This window comes from Argopecten irradians, chromosome 5, assembly GCF_041381155.1.
Source record: "Argopecten irradians isolate NY chromosome 5, Ai_NY, whole genome shotgun sequence".
In the NCBI taxonomy this organism is placed as follows: Eukaryota; Metazoa; Mollusca; class Bivalvia; order Pectinida; family Pectinidae; genus Argopecten; species Argopecten irradians.
The window spans coordinates 13,491,155-13,515,862 of record NC_091138.1 but is presented as its reverse complement, the minus strand read 5'-3'; the positions used below and the strand labels follow the sequence as shown (position 1 = coordinate 13,515,862).

Below are 24,708 nucleotides of genomic sequence, written 5' to 3'. Positions count from 1 at the left end.
AATTAAATACTTATTGCATAATGTACAAAAACTAAGTCATTATGACCTCTATTTTGGTCTTCATCACAGATGGCCAAACTCATATTTACTTTTTTCAATCATTTATGGATCAGGTCCCCGTTGCTGGCGATAAAGTAGCTCTATTGGTAGATCATCCAGTTTTAAGGTCCCTGGTTTCTGTCACCTGTCCTGAAGGACTGATGAGCTTATGCAATGGTGTGTGTCCAGAAGTCAACATATCCTTTTAAATTGTTATTTGTCATAAAGTTCTGAATGGATTTGCACCAAAATCCTCTGGGCCACTGGTTTTTATACAGATTTCATTTTTACCTTGAATTGATCAGTCAAATTTTTTATCACTACTTAGATGGTATTGTCAAGGGGAAAAGCTTTTTTAAATGGAAATTGAATAAGCAGTACCGGTACTTTTTATTTTACAGAGTATCAGACAAGACTAGAAGCACATCTTGTAGGCAACATGTCAGATTTATTTTTTATGTGAACAAAATCATTAAATAACACAATGATAGTACATTCTAGAAATATATAAAATACGGATATATCAACATGTATACATAAGTATTGATATTCTATCTGCATATTTCCCTTGTGGGTAGGTATCAATTGCAATGTCATTATTTTGTGAGCGAAATTGACATTGTTTTCTCTAAAAATATTATGTTGTGCTCTCAAACCCATGACTTCATAATCAATACCTACCTGCAAGGGGCAAATAATTCTTGAGAATAGGCAAAGACAGAATACAAGCACTTGCCACACATTTATACAATGTATTACTTCATCATACATCGTACTTTTGCCTCATACTATACAGTGCATTACTGCATTATACATTTTACTTCTGTCCTATATATTCTAATTTTATATCAACTTTCCCACTAAATTACTAACATGTCTATCACACTTTCAGCATAGAAGTTGAAGCATCTGTTGGTCAATATCTAATACACAGTAACATTTTACCAAATTTTGGCCAATGTTAATCAAAGAATAATCAATTAACATCACCTACATTCTATAAGTGCAAGGTTAATTACAGAATTATCTGTTCAAGGCATTTTATCACAATTTGTAGGGTGATGGAATAAATCTTAATTTTCTAGCATTATTTAAATTTATGTAATTTCTAACATAATGAGTGGTCTTGAGGTCTTTGGAAAATGATCAAATCCTTCCCACAAGGATAATTTTAAAATAGCCCTTAGTACATGTATAAAGGTATTTGTGTTTGTAACATTATCTTTGGGCAACAGAACAATTAACTGTTGATCAACATTTTGTTTTAAACACATCTCACTTTAGAGTTTGATGTAATATGATAAAGGAACAAATCAAGGATCACAAATATTTCTGGGACAAATTAAGATTTCTTCACAGAAGAAAACTTTGATGCATTTCTGATGTTTAGACAATTTGTTGAAGTCAATTCAATTGTTAATACATATTTACTTTACAGAGCAATTACTATAGTAGTTAGCATGCACTTGATTTAGTCATACATGTACATTCAATATTCACCTAAAATGCAATAGCAAGGATCAATACTATAGACAAATATGGGGCATTGATATATTGATTGTGCATGATATAAATTAGTTTCTAATGACACTAGGCATTAAAACATTGATCACAAAAGATAGGATAATAAACAGACCTTCAAGAGAGAACATTTTGTCACTCTGTTTGTGAAATGAAGTACATGACTGTATACAAGCAGTGACTGACACTATAGAAATAGAAATAATTGTATTTAAACATGATTTGGGTACACATACTTAACTTCCATTAAGGACAACATTTAAAGTTATTCATATATCACACATTCACACAATCCTCACACTTCAGACGACTGACAAGAGATAACTTAGATGTCTTTTCACCACACTTGTCTGTGTAAGTCTGCATGGCTAACAACCATTCGATTTCTCAGCTCTCCATTTTGCCGAGTGTTAGATTGTCAATACCATGAACGGTCCACAGATTCTGGTTACAGTCAGCCTAACTCAATTTGTTCTTTTCTACTTCTTAAACATAACTTCTGATCACTCCATTGTAGTTCTCCTGTTTCTGGATGTCTCTTGCATCTACGAGCTTTGAAGGTCTTCCAAGAAGATTTTTCTTTTTAGAAGAGTGCAAATTGAGTTGGCCTACTGATCCATTGAAGTCTTGACCATTGACCAATCAGGTGACCAGTGACCGTGTCCTATTCTCATAATGTTTCATCAATACTGACACGTATCACAGCATCAGTGAATTATCTTGTGATAAGATTTCATTGGTTCAACAGAAGGATCCCGGCCTCGGAATCTTCTAAACAGTTCCTTAGCCCTAACGGCACCAAGCGGATGGAAAAATGTGTCACGCAATCTGTAAAAAAACAAAAATACTCAGTAAACTTTAGGGTACTGCAATGAAACAAATTATAAAAGCACAGATTATGTTTTAGGGTATAAGCAACTGAAATCTAAACATGAATTTAAAAACAATTCATTTCATCCCAAGGACAAGGTGTATACGTTTTATAGTATAAAAATCAGCAATATACAATTGAATTAAAACACCTTTACATCTTTCCACTGTTTTTTTACAAAACTTTCTTTGAAATCTAAAATGTGATGAAGACATATTGTGAGCGACAAGATATTACAATTTCTCCAATTCACAGGTACAATGTTTTTTGTACACAAGATGGATTTGAAAATTTTTAAGTGAACTAACACCACTCACCTGGGCCCTACTTCTTGAAGAACTTTGTTGTCTGTTAAACTCCCAGTATCTTTGAAAACTTGTAACATATCTAAAGCCACCATCTAGAACAGTGGAGAAAATCAATATTTCATTATGAATATCATGATCTTGACATTGTCAAATAGGATGTTTTACTGCATCCTTAGTTTTAGGACAATTACCAATATAACAGACAGTTGACTTTAATACAAACTACACAAGATATGTATTAGTAGGGTATCAAGGTTTCAGTGCTCTAGTTAACAACATACATATATATTGAACTAAAATTATGGAGGTAGAGTAAACGTATTTTAATATTAAATATTGTTTTATCGTTCTTTCCTATGTATGGGCATAAGCCAATACTGGTCCCACATTGATGTAGATGTAGAATTCTCATCACCTTATCATATGGTTACCTTGACAATATCATAACACAAGATTTCCACAAAATTATGAGTGTTATCTCATCTGCTGTGTCAATGAATTTGGTATTTAACATGAATTTTGTATTTGACACAGCACACAGGACAAAAGTTTTTTTTTCATGTGATAGAAATATAATAACTTCTCAGAAACAAATTTAAACTAACACTGTAAGCCAATGGCTAACTAATACTCCCTGATACCCAATATTTGAGACCATGGTAACCTTTCTTGAATTATGTGTCAAATTATAGAAATCCAATTGTAGGAGGCGTTGTTCATACAACACTTTTCTATGGACAAACAGAGTTCTTTTGTCACAGCTGTCATAAAAAGAGACTCAAAACCCAGTACTGTTGCGGTGAAGCTTACCTCTGACCAGACAAGATGGTAACTACTGGTGGCCATGCCTTTATGGAACTGATACATATCAGAACAGGGATGGTTGTCCTCTACATCCAGTGGGATGGGCATGTACAGCGGCCAGATCTTCTCCAGTGTGGCATACCAGTTGTCGTGTCTGAAACAAGCAGGACATATAATACGTACTCAAACTTGGGTAAGAACATTTCTCTTTTGGATTTATTGATGGCAATTATGTGAGTTGTTTGATAATTCAGAACATCAATCTCTCTAAGCTATTGTCATCTAATGAATCATTAAAATTGAAACATGGTACCACTTGTGTTTAGAAGTTGTGATGAACAGTGAAATAGCTAAGAAAAGGTAGTAAAAAGCAGCCTCCTACAATGGAGGAGAGACTGAACAAGTATTAAGGAAGGAGTAGCCTCCTACAATGGAGGAGAGACTGAACAAGTATTAAGAGTATTAAGGAAGGAGTAGCCTCCTACAATGGAGGAGAGACTCAACAAGTATTAAGGAAGGAGTAGCCTCCTACAATGGAGGAGAGACTCAACAAGTATTAAGGAAGGAGTAGCCTCCTACAATGGAGGAGAGACTGAACAAGTATTAAGAGTATTAAGGAAGGAGTAGCCTCCTACAATGGAGGAGAGACTCAACAAGTATTAAGGAAGGAGTAGCCTCCTACAATGGAGGAGAGACTGAACAAGTATTAAGAGTATTAAGGAAGGAGTAGCCTCCTACAATGGAGGAGAGACTCAACAAGTATTAAAGGATTTGTGCAGCCAAAATTTTTTTTTGATAATACGTCAGGATATTGCTTTGGATGAATGAAAAATCAAGTCCCACCCAACGAATCGCCAACCTTTAGCGCTATCAGTTGGTTTTGGTCGTGATTTACGGGTAGTGTCGACTACGGTTCAGAGATAATGAGCTAGGCGGTCACGTGGTCTTGTGATGTCAGAGTAGTCCGCGGCTACACAAGGTAAGCCTAGTACTATACATTTATACAGCATATATACGTATACGTTAGATCTACAATTTGAGTTTTTCGAGTAAATGGTTATTCTAGCTTTATGATGTAGATATTTTCAGTTTCAAAAATTTCATTTACACCATTTCAAACATTCAAACAAGTATATATCTAACTTTAGATTAGATAATCAGTCCACTTTGATAACGATATCAAAATGATGTTCAGATCAGTCTGGACTGAGATTTAGATAGAATATTAATATTATGTAAATTTCTGTGTAATAAAAAAAACAGTATAATGTAATACTATCTTTTTACGAGTAAAATCTCAAAAATAAGCATGAATATACCGTGTATCTATAATGCATGTTTTTATTTCAAACTTCTGCTATAACGATGCAAACACGGCACCATAAAACTATTCCCAGACAGATTTTTTACTCAAGTTTATGATTTAACATAGACTTGAGTAAAAAATCTGTTTGAGAAAGTTTTATGGTGCCGAGCCCCGATCTTATACCGAAAATAATATGTATATCTATATTGTTGCCTTTGAAACTTTATCCATAACGTTTACTAAAAAGCAGACATACAACAATGATATTTCATATATTTCTGATATATGATTTTAGATACAGTATAAGTGTAGATTTAAAAAAAATCATTATTTAAAAATTATACTAATCCTTAAAATAGCCTATTCATTGTCGATCCTTTTGTATATCATACCGAGATTTTAATAGTGTGATATATGAACATACTTAGTGATATTTAAATAAGTATATTTAGTGTGGTAATGCTGTAACCCTTCTTGTATGACTATACATGTAGATTCGAAACGGTGAAAATACATGCTTAGAATTCTTACTTATACCTTAGAATTTACGGAAGATTGCTATATGCCACGATTACGTTATTACAGTACTTGACTGGAATAATTTTTTAAGGTTAAACCTTTAGTTGAAATAGTTCTTAGAACCATTTTTGTTTATGAATAAGTAAACTTCCATTATTATTTTATCTGTGTACGACATATATATATGTGTGTGTGTGTGTAATATATTTTCCTAGGTATGATCAGGGATATTTTATTTCCATTTGCTTTTACATCTTCATTTTAAAAATGGAGGTGACAATAAAATACCTAGAGCATTGATGTACAGGGTTTCCATAATTCAAATCGCAATCCAATTAACAGATGTCCTAGCCTGATTGACAGTAAGACAATACCAAATACCCGATATAGTCCACCGAATAGCAAATTGCCCGCGGCCAGGTAATTACAGATGAGTTCGATGAATGGCGTTGCGTACAGGTAAACAACATCCTGGTCCTGGTATTACAAAACCATCAAACCAAAGACATGGCTTATTCTATATCTATATCGGTGTATCTATTCGTATATCGATTAAAAATTGAACGCGACCGTACTGTCTTAAAAAATAGTTTGTTTTGCTTAATATTTCAATATTTTGATCTTTTATAATATCAAAAATAAATTCTTTCTACCACATGTTGAAACGTATTACGGTATTGTAATAAATGTATCTCAATTTATTCGGTTAGAAACACACAACACAATGTTTGTAATGATCAATCATCAGTGTGTACGTACGTCAAGCATCATATCCTCGATGCTTTAATCAAGGATTTCTTTACTTGTTACGTAAAATTTCATTTTACAGTCACAAACTTTGCAATTCACAATGTTTAAAGATACAGACTACAGGAAAATATTATCTAATTAAAGCTTATTCGTTGCTGAATTCCTCCACAAAAAAAATCCGAAACTTTTATTTCTGTGTGGATTTTCTTTCATAATTACACGAAGATACCTGCTATTAGAGCATAAATTAGAGTATTTGAAATATCAAATTTCACTCTTTTAGTTATTTACATTCGAGCCAAAGTTATTGGTAGTTATTTACATTCGAGCCAAAGTTATTGTACGATTAACTTCACTCAAAAGTCATCATAAAAAATCGTTGATCGGCTTTTCCTGTGACCGTCGATATAAGTGATAGCACATCAGTTATAGTACAGCTATAAGCCACGGACTATTGTGACGTCACACGCTTTAGAGCTAGAAAATATGCATAATCCGGTGGTCAGAAAATTTGACCCCGATATCGACGGCTTACGGGTTATTCTGGTCGCGCGCGGTACGGAGAGGTTTCTACACGTGCTAATAAAGCCATTTCCAGCATAAACTGAAATTATCATTTTTGACTGCACAAATCCTTTAAGGAAGGAGTAGCCTTCTACGATGGAGGAGAGACTCAACATGTATTAAGGAAGGAGTAGCCTCCTACAATGGAGGAGAGACTCAACAAGTATTAAGGAAGGAGTAGCCTTCTACAATGGAGGAGAGACTCAACAAGTATTAAGGAAGGAGTAGCCTCCTACAATGGAGGAGAGACTCAACAAGTATTAAGGAAGGAGTAGCCTTCTACAATGGAGGAGAGACTCAACAAGTATTAAGGAAGGAGTAGCCTCCTACAATGGAGGAGAGACTCAACAAGTATAAAGGAAGGAGTAGCCTTCTACAATGAAGGAGAGACTCAACAAGTATTAAGGAAGGAGTAGCCTTCTACAATGGAGGAGAGACTCAACAAGTATTAAGGAAGGAGTAGCCTCCTACAATGGAGGAGAGACTCAACAAGTATTAAGGAAGGAGTAGCCTTCTACAATGGAGGAGAGACTCAACAAGTATTAAGGAAGGAGTAGCCTCCTACAATGGAGGAGAGACTCAACAAGTATTAAGGAAGGAGTAGCCTTCTACAATGGAGGAGAGACTCAACAAGTATTAAGGAAGGAGTAGCCTTCTACAATGGAGGAGAGTCTCAACAAGTATTAAGGAAGGAGTAGCCTTCTACAATGGAGGAGAGTCTCAACAAGTGTCCAGGAATGAGTAGCCTTCTACAATGGAGGAGAGACTCAACAAGTGTCAAGGAAGGAGTAGCCTCCTACAATGGAGGAGAGACTCAACAAGTATTAAGGAAGGAGTAGCCTTCTACAATGGAGGAGAGACTCAACAAGTATTAAGGAAGGAGTAGCCTCCTACAATGGAGGAGAGACTCAACAAGTATTAAGGAAGGAGTAGCTTTCTACAATGGAGGAGAGACTCAACAAGTATTAAGGAAGGAGTAGCCTTCTACAATGGAGGAGAGACTCAACAAGTATTAAGGAAGGAGTAGCCTTCTACAATGGAGGAGAGACTCAACAAGTATTAAGGAAGGAGTAGCCTTCTACAATGGAGGAGAGACTCAACAAGTATCAAGGAAGGAGTAGCCTCCTACAATGGAGGAGAGACTCAACAAGTATTAAGGAAGGAGTAGCCTCCTACAATGGAGGAGAGACTCAACAAGTATTAAGGAAGGAGTAGCCTTCTACAATGGAGGAGAGACTCAACAAGTATTAAGGAAGGAGTAGCCTTCTACAATGGAGGAGAGTCTCAACAAGTATTAAGGAAGGAGTAGCCTTCTACAATGGAGGAGAGTCTCAACAAGTGTCAAGGAATGAGTAGCCTTCTACAATGGAGGAGAGACTCAACAAGTGTCAAGGAAGGAGTAGCCTCCTACAATGGAGGAGAGACTCAACAAGTATTAAGGAAGGAGTAGCCTTCTACAATGGAGGAGAGACTCAACAAGTATTAAGGAAGGAGTAGCCTCCTACAATGGAGGAGAGACATCTACAAGTATTAAGGAAGGAGTAGCCTTCTACAATGGAGGAGAGACTCAACAAGTATTAAGGAAGGAGTAGCCTTCTACAATGGAGGAGAGACTCAACAAGTATTAAGGAAGGAGTAGCCTTCTACAATGGAGGAGAGACTCAACAAGTATTAAGGAAGGAGTAGCCTTCTACAATGGAGGAGAGACTCAACAAGTATTAAGGAAGGAGTAGCCTTCTACAATGGAGGAGAGACTCAACAAGTATTAAGGAAGGAGTAGCCTTCTACAATGGAGGAGAGACTCAACATGTATTAAGGAAGGAGTAGCCTCCTACAATGGAGGAGAGACTCAACATGTATTAAGGAAGGAGTAGCCTCCTACAATGGAGAGAGACTCAACAGTATTAAGAAGGAGTAGCCTCCTACAATGGAGGAGAGACTCAACAAGTATTAAGGAAGGAGTAGCCTCCTACAATGGAGGAGAGACTCAACATGTATTAAGGAAGGAGTAGCCTCTACAATGGAGGAGAGACTCAACATGTATTAAGGAAGGAGTAGCCTTCTACAATGGAGGAGAGACTCAACATGTATTAAGGAAGGAGTAGCTTCTACAATGGAGGAGAGACTCAACAGTATTAAGGAAGGAGTAGCCTTCTACAATGGAGGAGAGACTCAACAAGTATTAAGGAAGGAGTAGCCTTCTACAATGGAGGAGAGACTCAACAAGTATTAAGGAAGGAGTAGCCTTCTACAATGGAGGAGAGACTCAACAAGTATAAGGAAGGAGTAGCCTCCTACAATGGAGGAGAGACTCAACAAGTATTAAGGAAGGAGTAGCCTTCTACAATGGAGGAGAGACTCAACATGTATTAAGGAAGGAGTAGCCTCCTACAATGGAGGAGAGACTCAACATGTATTAAGGAGGAGGAGAGAGACTCAACATGTATTAAGGAAGGAGTAGCCTCCTACAATGGAGGAGAGACTCAACAAGTATTAAGGAAGGAGTAGCCTCCTACAATGGAGGAGAGACTCAACATGTATTAAGGAAGGAGTAGCCTTCTACAATGGAGGAGAGACTCAACATGTATTAAGGAAGGAGTAGCCTTCTACAATGGAGGAGAGACTCAACATGTATTAAGGAAGGAGTAGCCTCCTACAATGGAGGAGAGACTCAACATGTATTAAGGAAGGAGTAGCCTTCTACAATGGAGGAGAGACTCAACAAGTATTAAGGAAGGAGTAGCCTGCTACAATGGAGGAGAGACTCAACAAGTATTAAGGAAGGAGTAGCCTCCTACAATGGAGGAGAGACTCAACAAGTATTAAGGAAGGAGTAGCCTCCTACAATGGAGGAGAGACTCAACACGTATTAAGGAAGGAGTAGCCTCCTACAATGGAGGAGAGACTCAACACGTATTAAGGAAGGAGTAGCCTCCTACAATGGAGGAGAGACTCAACATGTATTAAGGAAGGAAGTCAGAGAACATCATGGACTCATCACCAGTTGGGAGTGTATATAAGTCAACAAAAACACACATTACTCATCTAGGCGCTTTGTTTCAGATTGGGGACAAGAAAGCTATTTACATCTAATCTGCTAGACCCACTCTCGACCAGGACAGAGGGTGCTTTCACCTCTCATCAGACTATGCCAGCCTGATTCAATCACATAACACAGGGTTTATTCCTAAGTCATTTGAATGAATTCTACTCACATCTAAAGCCCCATACTGATCTCAGTAAGGACCGAGGCAGACACACAGTAGTCAAAATCTACCAAGCAAGTAGTTGTTATGTTAATAGACATTGGTTTAATTGGTGAAAATAGCTAGTCATATATTGTCACTCAATTCAATAAAACAGTTGTTTATGAATAACAACAATAACTATTTCAAGTCTTTATTATACTTACGATAAATTTATCTCCATATCAAAAGCAATCTTAAAGAGTTTGTGGCAAATGTCCCAACTTGCCATATGCTTGTTTGCTGCAAAAAGGAACACAAAAAAATAAATGTACTAGTAATACAGAAAAAATATACACCTCATGAACATTGTATCATATCTGACAGTTCATACCAATCTGAATTGAAAATTCCCAGATCATTTTCTTGGTACACTCAGTGCAATTCAGCTCTGATATTATACATTCTAAAATATTATTAAGTGGTTTCAAGAGAGCAAAATATGATTAGTATACAGTCCCATCAATATGTCATGATGTGACAATCAAGGACTGTACACAACAACTTCATTTCACTATCTGGAATCCACTGCATTGGTTTTATAATGTGTACACCCACTAACTTTGACATTTTATAAAGAAATATTATAATGATTTGCTCTATGTGTAAACAAATAAAAAAATAAAATTTTTAATTCAACTAGAAATTTCCATAATGCTTTTAACACTAAAACGACAGGATATTGGACACATTGTAGAAGTGGTCATTATAGTCACAATGAAACTGTCATTATAAGCAGGTGGTCTTTATATACAAGTATGTTTTGGTACATTTTGTAGCTGTAATATTACCATTTAACAAGTTTTGGATGACGGGCATTGGGAGCTTCTCTCCTGTTTTAGCGTGGCAGCTGATCTTCTGTAAGTACTCTGGGTCGAGTGTAAACTGCATGAGCAGGTAACCAAGCACAGTGTCTATATCTTGTTCAGTACCATTATTTGACAGCATGACGTACGACGTCTTAGACAAACATTGTTGTAAAAAGAACCCGAACTGAAACACAGAGTAACAATTCATCATGAAATAGATGCTGGTCTGGTGTAAGTGCCTGAGTATCTCGGGCTACCTTGGCCTTCAAATTATCAATTACAAGAGGCCCAAGAGGCCTTGACGGTCACCTGTGTGCTGCTACAGAAAAGCATTGCAAAGTTGGTTCAAATCTGTAAAAAGTATTTACGAATTAGAATAAATTTTAAAGTTGAACCTTTTAGAATTTTTATTTTTTGTTTTTCATTTTGATAGTGTATTATGTTACCAAACCTTATGCTTAGATTCCAACAAAACCAAACAAAAAGTCAGTCATGCAGTGTCAGTGATTTTATAAATTTCACTTTTTAATCTAAGAAGATTATTTGGTTCCACCAAATCTGTGAATTCAGAATAAGATTTTTGAAGTTATAGCCTATTTGACCCCTTTTGGCCCCGCCCCTCTGGCCCATGGGGGTCGGCCAGGCCAGGACAAATATGGATATGGTGTTAAAATGCTATTTCAGGCTAATAATTCTAACCCAGTTTGACTAATTCCTATGAAAACAAAGCAAATAATGTTCATAAATGTGTTTTTCTTATATAAACTACAGTAAATATGACGCCCTACCCAGGGGAAAATCTGAGATCCCAGGGCGATGAAATTCACAATTTTTGTAAAGGGCCTTAAGACCTTCCAATCTATGAAAAGTATCAGGTTTTATCAAATCTTTGAATTCAGAAGAAGATTTTTGAAGTTTTAGCCTATTTGACCCTTTTTTGGCCCTGCCCCTAAGGCCCCTGGGGGTCGACCAGGACCAATATGGATATGACGATAAAATGCTATCTCAGGCTAAACATTCTAACCCAGTTTGACTAATTTCCTACGAAAAATAAGCAAAAAACATTCATATATGTGTTTTTCCTATATAAACTATCGTTAATTTGACCCCCTCCCCAGGGGGAAACCTGAGACCCCAGGGTCATATAATTCACAATTTTTGTAGAGGGACTTGAGATCTTTCTATCTATGAAGAGTATTTGATTCTACCACATCTGTGAGTGGAGGAGAAGATTTTTGAAATTTTAGTCAATTTTACCCCTTTTGGCCCCTCCAACAGCCCCCTGGGGGGTGGGGGTCATATAATTCACAATTTTGATCGGCCTTATGCCTTAGAAGGTTTGTGCAAAATTTCATTGAAATTCCTTCAGCGGTTTTTGAAAAGAAGACAAAATGTAAATTGTTTATGAACACACGACGGACGACGGACGACGCACGACGACGGATAAAAGGCGATTAGAATAGGTCACTTGAGACTTCGTCTCAGGTGACCTAAAAATGTATAAAGGGCATAATTCTCAATATGCAAACATTGTGTATGTGGGTAATTCAAGAAAATATCTACCCCAGCTCAACAGGTTTATTCAAGGATAACTAAAATAGATTAATTTCATAACATGCAATTTATTCTTATTGTTTCGAAGTCAGTGTGACATTTTAAAATCCTGAGGACTACCCAAGCAGCAAAATGAGTTAGATGTTTATGGTGTATATTGGTTGGCACCAACAAGAAGTATTACCGTCCATTACCTGTGAGAGTGAAACCTAGATAGTACTGCTACCATGTACTGAACATAAGTTGTTGATTATTTCATGGATACTTTGGCTTTACTGTGCCTGTAATCTGTTAAGCTCTTAAATTACACTGGCTGTCAATATGACTTAAAAACTGATACATATCAGAATGGGCCTCTCGTAAGTTCCCCTTAGCTATGATTCAAAGCACCTCTAAATGACAATTTTCATTGAAATCAGACAATTTGTAAATTTTGACCCCTTTTGGGGCCACAGTGGCCATACCAGATTTCTTCAAAACTTTTACCCTTTAAGGGATAAAATTTTGACAACTTTAGGGGTCATGGAGGCCATCTTCAATTTCTCAGGTAAAAACTGATGCGTGCAGTTATAAATCAAACCAGAACATGCTATTTAAATAGGGCACCATGGTTATACTGTGGGGGTATACCAACCTCGAGATAGAATGAGCTGACACTGTGCCAGGGCAGACAGGGATCTGTGTCCAGAACCTCCATTGACTGGTAAGCATAGGGTGTTAGGGAGGGATTAGCACATCTCGCTGAAAAATTATACAGAAGTTAATAACACATTGAAAAAACATTCTTCATGAAGTTATGAAAAGAAATACAGAAATAATTTCATTTAAAATATATATATATATTTTAAACAGAGACAATCAAAAATCATTTATCACAGAAATTCAAAACAGATCATTTTTCAATTTCAATGAATTCCAAAATGTATTTTATTTACATGTTCAGCTAATTTAAATTTAACAGGATCCAACTATGTAGACAAATCTTTACATGTCATCAAAGTGAACAGAAGCTTAACTTTGGGATATTAGAGTGTTAATATGTAATGTGTACAGTTTCACCAAATTTGTTTGGAATCAACAGAATACTTCAAATCAACTAGAGTCTTTGAGTTACAGCATACAAGTTCAAGTTAATGAGTTTTAACTGTATTTTCATAATTATGTAGTTTTATTTTAACTGGTATCATTTCATCATTGAATCAAAGGATGAGTGTTAGTACCAATACATTAGCTGGTATTTTTTTCTGGGATGATATATGTATTTTGAAAGACAGTGTTGTGGTCATAATTTTTTTATCAGCAAAATATTAGCATTAGATAAATCATATCTGTCCTTGTAGCCATATTGTGAAATTTCATGTCTAAACTGTGAAATTTCTTATCCAAGAAAAGAACAGACTTTATAGTATTATTGATGCTGTGAAACAGCATTCTTAGGTACGCTCAGCGAGCCTGTGCACATCAGAACAATGAAACCACTCGGCGATGAAAATTAAAAGTTGTTTTGTTCATTTCACTTAATACTTGATGGTATGAAAAATAAAACCCCAATATTCAAAACCACAGTCGTTGAATTTGTACATACATATACACCATGGATGGAGTGTTTTAAGTGTTCTGTTGGGACTCTATGATATTGGTATATCGCGTATTACTCCGAGATAGTAGTCTCCCGAAAATCACGAACAACGCCTTCTTCGCTGTCTTCCTCTGCGGCAGACTTTCGGTGGATTATGGATTGTGTATGTTTATTTAAATTTTACATAATTCATGCTACTGATCGATTACTGTAATCAAATGTTTGGAAGGTTACTACAAAAGAAAGTTCTTATAACGCTTATAAAGTTTTTTGTGTTGGTTGCATTGACGAACTATATCCGATGATACACTGTATTATTGCGCAGTAAAAGTTAATAGTTTTGAGTATGTGTCTGTCACTGGGAGTTGTGTCTTTAGTTTATCAACAACTGCGTCATATTGAAAGGGGAAAGGTAAAAAATTTATCAACATAAACTTACAAAATATAATGATGATATAGATCTATATATGTACGAGCATTTTAAAGTGACAAATAAACTTATATTGCCGTGTAATGTACGGTAGCCTTATGAAGACTTGCTAAAGTCCGATGTATTGTATGAAGTTTTTGTGATGTTAGCGTTCTTATGAATTCCAAAGAAATTTGAGTGTTTTAAGTAACCAAATGATGTACCTTTTACTTGGCAAAAGTATATGGCCATGTTTCATCATGAGTCAAAAGTCGGCAAAGCACAACTCACGGTATAATGTTCTGCACGATAATATCTCGCCAACCAGTTACTGTTAGGCTTACGAAGACTTGCTAAAGTCCGGTACATTACATGAAGTTTTCTTGATGTTAACGGCTAGCGATCTTGTGAATTTAAAAGAAATCCGAGTGATATCCGTAATGAAATAATGTACCTTTTATTTGGCAAAAGTATCTGGCCATGATTTATTAGTCAAAAGTCATCAAAGCAACCTATGTAAGTTTTCTAAAAAGGAAACCAAAACATGTCCGGAAATGGTAATATTTCTAATGTTATATTTTTCCAAAATTATTCTTCAATGTTAAGTGGATATTAGGATACGGATATGTTTCCTTATTACTTTTTGTCTTTGAAGAGACATTGATGAAATTGATAATTTAGTAATTAGATAAGAATTATAAAAATGATACTCAGATTCTGAACGGTTTCATTGGTGTCGAAATTGTTATTTCAGAAATATATAAAATTTATTACAGTTATTTCAGGAAAATGAGTTATTCAACTTATTAATCTTAAAAACTTTAAATATCATAAAATAAATATGGTATACTGTAAATATATTTTGTTAAACTCCGAAATTCAACACTGCACACTTAAAGTATACTAAATTCAATATTAAAATGAAAAACCAATTACTTATTATTTGGTTTGGATCCTTCAATTACAGCATCTATGAGTGGCCTTGGCACTTTGATTTTGTTTATTGTTTTTGTTATGCATTGTTGTGGATTAAGATGATACTATTTTAATAGAACTGCTAGCCAAACTCCTCTTTAATTACAATAGAACTCTCCACTGTAAAATTGACATGAAGAAAGGTACAAACCTCTTCCTGGTGCCATCCATACCCCAGGTAACTTTTCTTGTCGAGGAAACGGGTCAAGGATATAGTGACCTAATAATTTACCTGGAAAGAAATAAAAACTACAGCATGTAAAGACTTACTTTGTTGTCATGTATACAATAGTATCAAAACAATACTAATAACTGGACATTGGATTTGTACATTTAGTATTATATTTTGACATATCTTTTTTTTAGAGGTAAGATAAATACGGTAAGATGAATTTCTTACCTTCTTCATCAAAAGCGTCAAACGCTGATATGTCTTCTGCATGAGTATAACGTTTTTCTGAATACTAAGGAAGAAAAAAACAACACTTAATTCATTTACATGCAGGTTTTAAAAAGATAACTTCTTATTACTAATAACTAATTGTATTTAAATATAATTATTTAAGATTTTATTTATTTTCAAAACGTAGATTCATAGCAAATACAATTTTTTAGATAAAAATAATAACAAATGTCATAATACCGAACTAAACATCAAATCATATCCAAACCTGAAACTTAATATTGGATTTTTTTTTATCTTGACGACCAATTTTTAATTGAAGTATTGAAACAAGAATTTAAATATCTGATGGCTTTATATTGATTTACAAATTGCAGTTGAGAAAGCTTACCACAAATTTGATACCAAACATTTGGGTGGCCAGATCCATTGCACTCTCAACAACATTTTTGTACGAGAAATATTTGGAGACATCCTCTTCTCTATAAATAAAATGGTACTAATAAAACATTCTAGGATCAATTCACTACTGACATTTACATCACAGAAGACATGTTTTCCTTCCTAGCTTTGTATCGAAAATTCAACATATCAATTTTTATAGTACACTACTTCAGTAAGTTTTGCTACCGTACCAGTATCCACGTACTACCTTACCAGTATCTACGTACCACCAGAGTCATTCAGTAAATACGTTACGGATGTTTGTACCAGCCTCGTTAAAGAACCTTCTTATTCCTTTCTAAACACGCCAATTTTCTAGTCATTTTCTGTTCATGTACATGTCTGATCAAAACCGATATCTTACAGTATAATTTAGATACAACTTCTACTAGTCATTGGTTTTTTTTTTTATACATCAGCAATAGAACCAATTCTATAGAACTGTTTCTGATTACTGTAAAACAACTTGTTGTATTACTTGTATAATAATATGGTGTTTTCATACATATTAACTTCTTTACCTGATGATAGAGACTTCTCAAATTCTACTTTTCCTGTATTTGAAATATTTTTTGCGGGAATCTACTCAATAACAATTTCTTAGCACCGTGAAATAATTGAAAATTAAAACACCCATGAAAACAGGTTGGTTTACAGTAAGGGACTAAGGAATCCTCATGTTACAGGGCTGATACTGATATAGGAACAGAAATCAGTGAAGTTACACTTACAGGTACAAGGATTCCTTCTGTTTTTGTCGGTAGTATGGAATATCACATAATTTTACTTCATCTTCAAACCCATCGTCTTCAGCAAACTTTTGGAGAGAATCAAACTCTTCCTCAGCTTGTGGTAAGTATGCATTTCTCAATCTAAATCAAAGATAGGTTTGTGTCTGTTTTACGTAATCGTGCATTGATTAAGATTTTACTAGTTCTTCTGCTGTTTTTTTAAAACTCTGATAAAACTTTCACTCTAGTCATCTAGACACTTATCCTGGTGTCATCTTAATCCCAGTTGACCAAGTTATTTAGAAGAATTATAAAATTCATTTAATTCTAAAGATAACTTTATTATTGATAAATAATTTGAAGCTTTTAGTTGGTCCAGACCAAACTTTTATAACTTTATAAATAAGTAATGTATTAAAATGATACCAGCCCACTATGAGTTAATAATTTAAGGTTTAACTGAACATCAAACTAAATATTACAGAAATGTTCTGTAGAGGCTCCTCAAGTTACGGAGATCAATACACTTACTCTTCTACCATATTCAGAACCGTGTCCACTGAACCTGCCATGGTATGCTCCATCATGTATTGTGCATAGTTAGCATAGCCAAGATCTTCGGCAATATTTTTTCTGGATAAAAAAAAGGATTACCATCAATATCTGATATTTTCTGTTTCAACGCTTACTCCAACATGCTTAAAATCTTATCAGAATATTAAATTTTTGTTTTTATAACTTAATTCAAGATTTCCTGTTTAATTATTCTCTTCCTTTTTACGTTAATGTATTTCCCTATCATATCATCGAATATAATATATAAAGGAGGATAAGAAAATTGAATTCAGCAAGTATCCAGGTACAATGTTATACAAACCTTAATCTGATGATTTCCTCTACAATTCTGTGTGTATCCAGGTACAATGTTATACAAACCTAAATCTGATGATATCCTCTACAATTCTGTGTGTATCCAGGTACAATGTTATACAAACCTTAATCTGATGATTTCCTCTACAATTCTGTGTGTATCCAGGTTCATTGTTATACAAACCTTAATCTGATGATTTCCTCTACAATTCTGTGTGTATCCAGGTACAATGTTATACAAACCTAAATCTAATGATTTCCTCTACAATTCTGTGTGTATCCAGGTACAATGTTATACAAACCTAAATCTGATGATTTCCTCTACAATTCTGTGTGTATCCAGGTACAATGTTATACAAACCTTAATCTGATGATTTCCTCTACAATTCTGTGTGTATCCAGGTTCATTGTTATACAAACCTAAATCTGATGATTTCCTCTACAATTCTGTGTGTATCCAGGTTCATTGTTATACAAACCTAAATCTGATGATTTCCTCTACAATTCTGTGTGTATCCAGGTTCATTGTTATACAAACCTAAATCTGATGATTTCCTCCACAATTCTGTGTGTATCCAGGTTCATTGTTATACAAACCTAAATCTGATGATTTCCTCCACAATTCTGTGTGTATCCAGGTTCATTGTTATACAAACCTAAATCTAATGATTTCCTCTATGATTCTGTGTATCCAGGATCTTAGACCCAAGACACTCTGGCCCTGACACCAGACTTAGACATTATGATAGATAGATGTCTGGTGTAGCCAGAGATACTCTGGCCCTACCACCAGAATTAGACATTTTTACAGATAGATGTCTGGTGTAGGGCCAGAGCGCACTGCTACATGAAAAGGTGGAATGCATTGACACAGTTTGGTATCAGGTCAGGTCATCTCCTATACAGACTGCTTACAAAATATTACCACCGAGAACCTCCACTTACCTTAGTCTTTTCAACAAGTGAATAATTTATCTACTCATAGCTCATTATCCATTTGTTGAATATTGGCAATTCTCTGTGGTACCAGTGGTGTCAGGGCAAGGGTATCTCGGGTTACCAGGTTCTATGTTATACAAACCTAAATCGGATGATTTCCTCTATAATTCGGTGAGTATCCAGGAACTGTGATACAAAGTCTGTTGATGCAACGTTGTTATAGGCATACCAAATGTTGTGTCTCTCCTCAGGATCCGGACAGTATGTTAGAAATAAGTTATACACAGTATCATTCAATGTAACCTTAAATGGGCCGGATGTTGGATTCCTCCTGTAAAAATCATAAAAAAATAGCTAAGCAAAGATTTTTTTTATTAATCTTTTTACCAACGAAAAAAGACATTGTCAGTATTAAACTAGTGTATAACACAAGAGTTCAAAGCATGGCAATATCTCATACGCGTCATTCTACACACATGCTATCACAACTTATTAATTTCTATAGTTTCACACTTTTCTTGTTAAAACAGACAAAATCAAATTTAAGATTGCTATCTTTATCTCAGAACAACATGGGATCAGTGAACTGATTTCCAAAAATATGCCTTTGGACTGTTTGTAAAAGGACTCATCATTGATATATTTGAGTTATATTTCTACATTTGACTGTTCTACAGATGAACTATTATTGAAGTGAGAAGCTGTCGGCTGCAAACCACTGCAATACTTACGGATTCAGTGATATGTAGTGGAGTAATAATTTTGGAAGTCTTCTGATAATTTCTCTGTCTGTGATTGTTTGGACAAAAAGCCGCTTACATGCTGTGGCGCGCTTTCTGAAAACATGAGAAAGACACCTGCATGACCATGTTCTTTAGAAATCAACACAAAACAAATTTTAATGATGATTCGCTGATTGTTACTAAAAAATGGTGTTCTGTATTTGCATATTACAGAATTATTTGCCCTTGCCTTTGACATTAGGGCTGCCTTTGACTGGCAACTCTTGGGTCAACAGAGTTAATACTCAGGCAGTCGAACGCGCAGAGTTCTTACTTGAGTATGGTAAAAACAGATTTTATACGGAAGGTAAATGTCGTTTTCAGAACCCTCGTAATTGGAGAGTTTGATCAGAGTTAAAATATCGGAACGAGGCTGGCCGTTTTCAATTATTCGGAACAACTGGTTCGGCTGTTTGTTAAGTTATTATTTCAAGTATGAATTATAACTGACCTGCAGTTTTTGATACAAAATTATGAGGGCTTTGTCAGGGCTCGTTTGATATAATATAAAATCATCAGATCTGTCTTTAATTCACAAAAACTGACTAGAGGTCCAACCAGTCAAACAGTTTAAACGAAAACGGCCTTACTCTCGGAGTGAAGCATTTGACTGACAGAGAGTTTGACATTTCTATAAATAACCTCATTCATACTCGAGAGTTGCCAGTTGAAGGCAGCCTAGATGTTTTGGAGCTTAATGCAATATGTTTTAAAGTGAAAAATGTAACTTCGCACACAAACTTATGATGTAACATTCAATAGCTAATCTCAAGGGCAGATAACTCTATGATATGCGAAGACAGGATAAGTATGATCAGTCCTGTCCAACTACTGACTATAAATTACTGAAATAAAGGGTTGTCAATATCAGCAACAAGTATTAAAGATTATCATACTAACCCAAAGTCCTCAGATAAGTCATGAAGTTTATTCAGGGAATAGTTAAAGTCTTCCTTCCGTTTAGGATTTACTTCCATTCCTGCTTTCTGGCAATACCTCAGCATCATTTCTACTAGAGATACTTCCTCTTCTGTCATAGATTCTTTTTGTGAAGTATACAGCTCCTACAACAAACAGAGCCAGCTGCTAACTTAAAACATCAGTTATAATGACTACTATAAGCATTTTATAACCACTATAACAACCAGTCTTCATGTGGTTATCAGATACATAAACAATGTGGATGCAAAACAATTTAGTTGGTTAATCCCACCGTTTCATGGTTTTGAAGTCATAAAATGAAACATCACATAAAAATATGAAGTCACAAAAAACAAAAGGTAGTAATCAACAGTAAATTATATTTCATCCACATTATTTTGTTTCTGTGTATTTCAAAATTAGTGTGCAGATATTGTATTGTACAAGTTCAATATTAACTGTGAATAAGTGATCTTTCACAACTAGACAGAGTCTTTGGAGCTTATAGTTGTAGGGACACAAATATCTTCCAAAGCATCACTATGTTAAACCTTTATACCTTTAAAACTGCATAAGCTTCATCTGTGTAGATATCATCAAGGGCCTTTTCAATCTGAGGGTCCACCTGTACATATATAGTAAATTAATGAAGTTAATATACTGTAAATAAATCAAATTGAGCATTATAATCATTAACCAAAGTAAAATGTCTGTTGAGCAGCAGCTTTGGATTTTTCATGTAAAATTCCTGTGTTGCATTAATGTTAGCAAAATTTTAGAATGTAGGCCAAAGAAATGGAAAGAATTTTAATTTATATCATCAAATGTGTAAGGGTTGATTAAATTCTGGTTAAAATCTTTCAGCAACTGAGATATTTGAGGCTTAAAAATGATGATCACACATAGTGGTGAGACAAAACCTAACAATAGGCAGAATTATGTAGGTAGGAAAGTATTTAAAATGATGATTCATGCGACAATATCCATGTGGTGAGCTAATACTCGCAGTTCACCTTTGTGACAGTGTAACTCTGTTGTTGTTTAAGCCATTATAATATACATAGCATCAACACATTATGTATTCAATAGAAAACTGGTATACATAGCAACAACAGTTTAATTTGCGATAGTGTAAATCTATTGTTTACCCCACCAGACTACATTTACAACACAGTAGCTTTATTTGATGCTCAAATGAACCCTACTTACCCTGGCCTTTGCGTCAATGAACGGCTGTGTATTCCGGAGCCAGGTCAGAATATGTACAGTATTTGTCACTGTTCTTAGAGGTGCATGGAGGGAATCAACTGGTGCTACTACACTTTCAAATGTCTTCGGCTTTTTTGGATCTAAGATATAATAAAGAGCAAAAACTTTTAAATACATTCTTTGAGTGGAAGAAATTTATTGCTTTTTTCACACCCAAATCTATTTAAAATATACCAACAGCATGCACAGTACATGCAGGAGTTTTACCTCCTACAGAGCAATATTTTCAATATGTTCTTTTCAGAATCAATTGTAAAGATTATACTTCTTTTGTCAAAATCCAAGATTACCACCTGTTGCCTATATTTCACTTTATTAATCTGTCTCAAAATTTAGCAATTTGTTAGCACAATAAGGAATCATGGTATGGAGTTTGATAAAATACCAATTATATAATTTCAAAAGACTGATCAAAGTCCAACAAATATATGCAGTTTTTTTATATCATCTGCAGTTTTTTTATATCATCTGCATGCATCAAAATATGTCAAATAAAATTGCAACAAACCTTCTACAAATGTTGTAAAATGTGTATCGACTTTCCTTTCAAAATCAAGACTTAATTTGGCACACGCCCTGACCACTTGTTTTGGTGTTACTCTTGAGAACTGTGGGTCTTCCTCGATTCTCAATAAGGGATTTGTTTCTGGTGTATCGTTTGGCGTTTCTGGAAGACTGCAAAAAAACACCGAAAAAACAATCATTAATTTAGATATCATTTTAAAATGAAATCATAATCTATTGCAAAGTGCAGCCTATGCCGTTACATCATTTATCCTTAATGTCAATACATATGAGTATTTCTATATAAATAAATTATGAATTGATTGACTTCAATTTGCCACATTTGTATGCAATTTAATTTCTGTACTTGTAGAAGATGTGTTGGTGCTTGTATATATACAATTAATTATAAAGTTAGTCCAAGTTTTCTGACGATGTTGTTGTAGATGTAGAAGGAGATATATTAGAATTGGAACCATATTAAAAATGAGCAATTTCTCTGCCTTACTCCTGAGTCAGTGTTAGTTTGGACAATTATTTCTCCTAGTAAAGTCAACTTTAGTGTGACATATATATACTGAGTGAAAGCATTTATGATAGACTGTTTTGAAAAGATATCTATCCATATTTTTGGCAGTCCTGTTTTCCGAACATTTTTTGAGAACAAAAAATCTCACGAGATTTAAAAATTGGAACAAATGGAGACAAGAGGCCCAAGGGCCTTAACGGTCATCTGACTACCTTGGCAATATAGCGGTATGAGAAATAAATTAGATATGGTGTCATGGTAGCCATCTTCAATTTGGGATCAACCAGAGATGTAACAACACATTGTCAAGATCATATCAGGGTCATTCCAGGCAAGTTTCAGCCAAATCGCACTGGTAGAACTTGAGAAGTTCAAAATGTGTTTTCAAGATAGCGACTAAGGCGGTCATCTTGGATTTCGGATAAACCCAAAAAATAACAACACTTCATTGGGACCACGTCAGGCTCATTTCATGTTTCAAGTTTCAGCAAAATCGCACTGGTATAACTTCAGAAGAAGTTCAAATGTGCTTTCAAGATGGCGGCTGTGGCCGCCATCTTGGAATTTGGATCGACATAAAATATAACAACACTTTGTCGGGACCATGTCAGGATCATTTCATGCAAGTTTCAGCTAAATCACACCAGTAGAACTTGAGAAGAAGTTCAAAATTCAAGATTTTGGAATATTTGACTCTTGTGATCTTGAAAGTAGGTCAAGGTCATTCATTTCCACAACTTTGATAGCCCTTTATCTCAGCATGCTACTGGCTAAATATGAATACCCTGGACCTTTAGGCTAGTTAAAAGAAGTAGTTAAAATATTTTAGCCTAAATGACCCCTGTGACCTTGAGAGAAAGAAGGTCAAGGTCATTCATTTTCACAACCTTGGTTAACCCTTCATCCAAGCATGCCACCGGCCAAATATGAGTAACTGAAAGTTATGTATCATATCTTTGGGTATTTCATGTAGCGTAAAGATGTGAAATATAACTATAAATTGATAAATAGATATATATATGTACTCTATCTATGTGTATGTGTGTGTGTGTTGTTTGATATACAAATGTCATGTGTGACTTTATATTGTAACGTAAGTTTACCTAATTTAGAAATAATATAAAACATTGCTTCATTTGTGTTACTAAATGTATATAACTTATATATAGGGCTGATTTGAATCTGGGCCAATTTCACTTGGGTGTCCCTGGGCCGATTTTACGCTGGGCCGATTTAACCAAATACCTTAGAGATAGGGGTAGATTTAACAATTTGAAACTCAATTTTCTAAAAACTCATGGAGTTATGCAAGCGGATATGTTCTGAAAAAACATTAGTAAGTAAAAATGTAAACTTATAAGGGTGCAGCCCTACATATGCAAATGACATAAAGTGTAAAGCACTTCTAAGGTAACACATACGTGAACATCCAGGCCAACAAACTGACAAGTAAGTTTTAGGCTGCCACACTTGATTCATTCACAATGGATATGTCAATAGTTAAAAAAATATTACGATATATGAGATATCTACGGAGTTCATATCTACATACCATGTTTAATCGAAAACAAGCATCAAAACGACTACATTAGTTTCCGAAATGACTTGCCTTCTACCGAAATATTCTGAAACAACTTGGTACCGAAATGACTACCCAAATAATTCGACCTATAAATTGCATTGAAATACATTGCGTTGTTAAGCCTTCCCTTGCTGCATTAATATTAAATATCATACTCATACTAGGTCACAATGGTACACGTTTAATCAATTACTTTTGTTGTAACATCCTACCGGCACTTGAACATGTCAAAGTTTACGTAAGAGCAAAACAACTCAAATATTCGGTTTTATGAAAGCATCCGACGAATGATGTTATTACAACTGATTCTTACGCAACAAAATATCTCAGGCGTCTTATTGGCACAGAAAATGGCAAACGGCATGGTGTCTGTAGGCATTTCAAAGTTTTCCCAAGGACTACCGAACCTCGAATTACGGAGGCCGCCATCTTGCTTTGCTTGTTGGGGTCATTGAATGTCGTAACCTTATAACTACATTTC

The 24,708-nt window shown here is 35.0% G+C and overlaps 1 protein-coding gene across 1 annotated transcript; it reads right to left on the bottom strand.

Moving 5' to 3' along the window:
* Positions 1-467: 467 nt before the first annotated feature.
* Positions 468-24,671, bottom strand: LOC138322920 (oligopeptidase A-like). The gene is made up of 18 exons (XM_069267148.1): positions 24,541-24,671; positions 22,121-22,287; positions 21,553-21,692; positions 20,903-20,968; positions 20,323-20,486; positions 19,372-19,476; positions 18,783-18,971; positions 17,363-17,464; positions 16,832-16,972; positions 16,048-16,138; positions 15,654-15,717; positions 15,405-15,485; positions 12,925-13,031; positions 10,719-10,920; positions 10,095-10,170; positions 3,550-3,697; positions 2,749-2,831; positions 468-2,388 (listed from the first exon to the last, which is right to left on the bottom strand). Exons 1-18 carry the CDS (start codon positions 24,654-24,656, stop codon positions 2,268-2,270), a joined length of 2,163 nt encoding a protein of 720 aa, XP_069123249.1. The 5' UTR covers positions 24,657-24,671; the 3' UTR covers positions 468-2,267.
* Between the last annotated feature and the right edge of the window lie 37 nt (positions 24,672-24,708).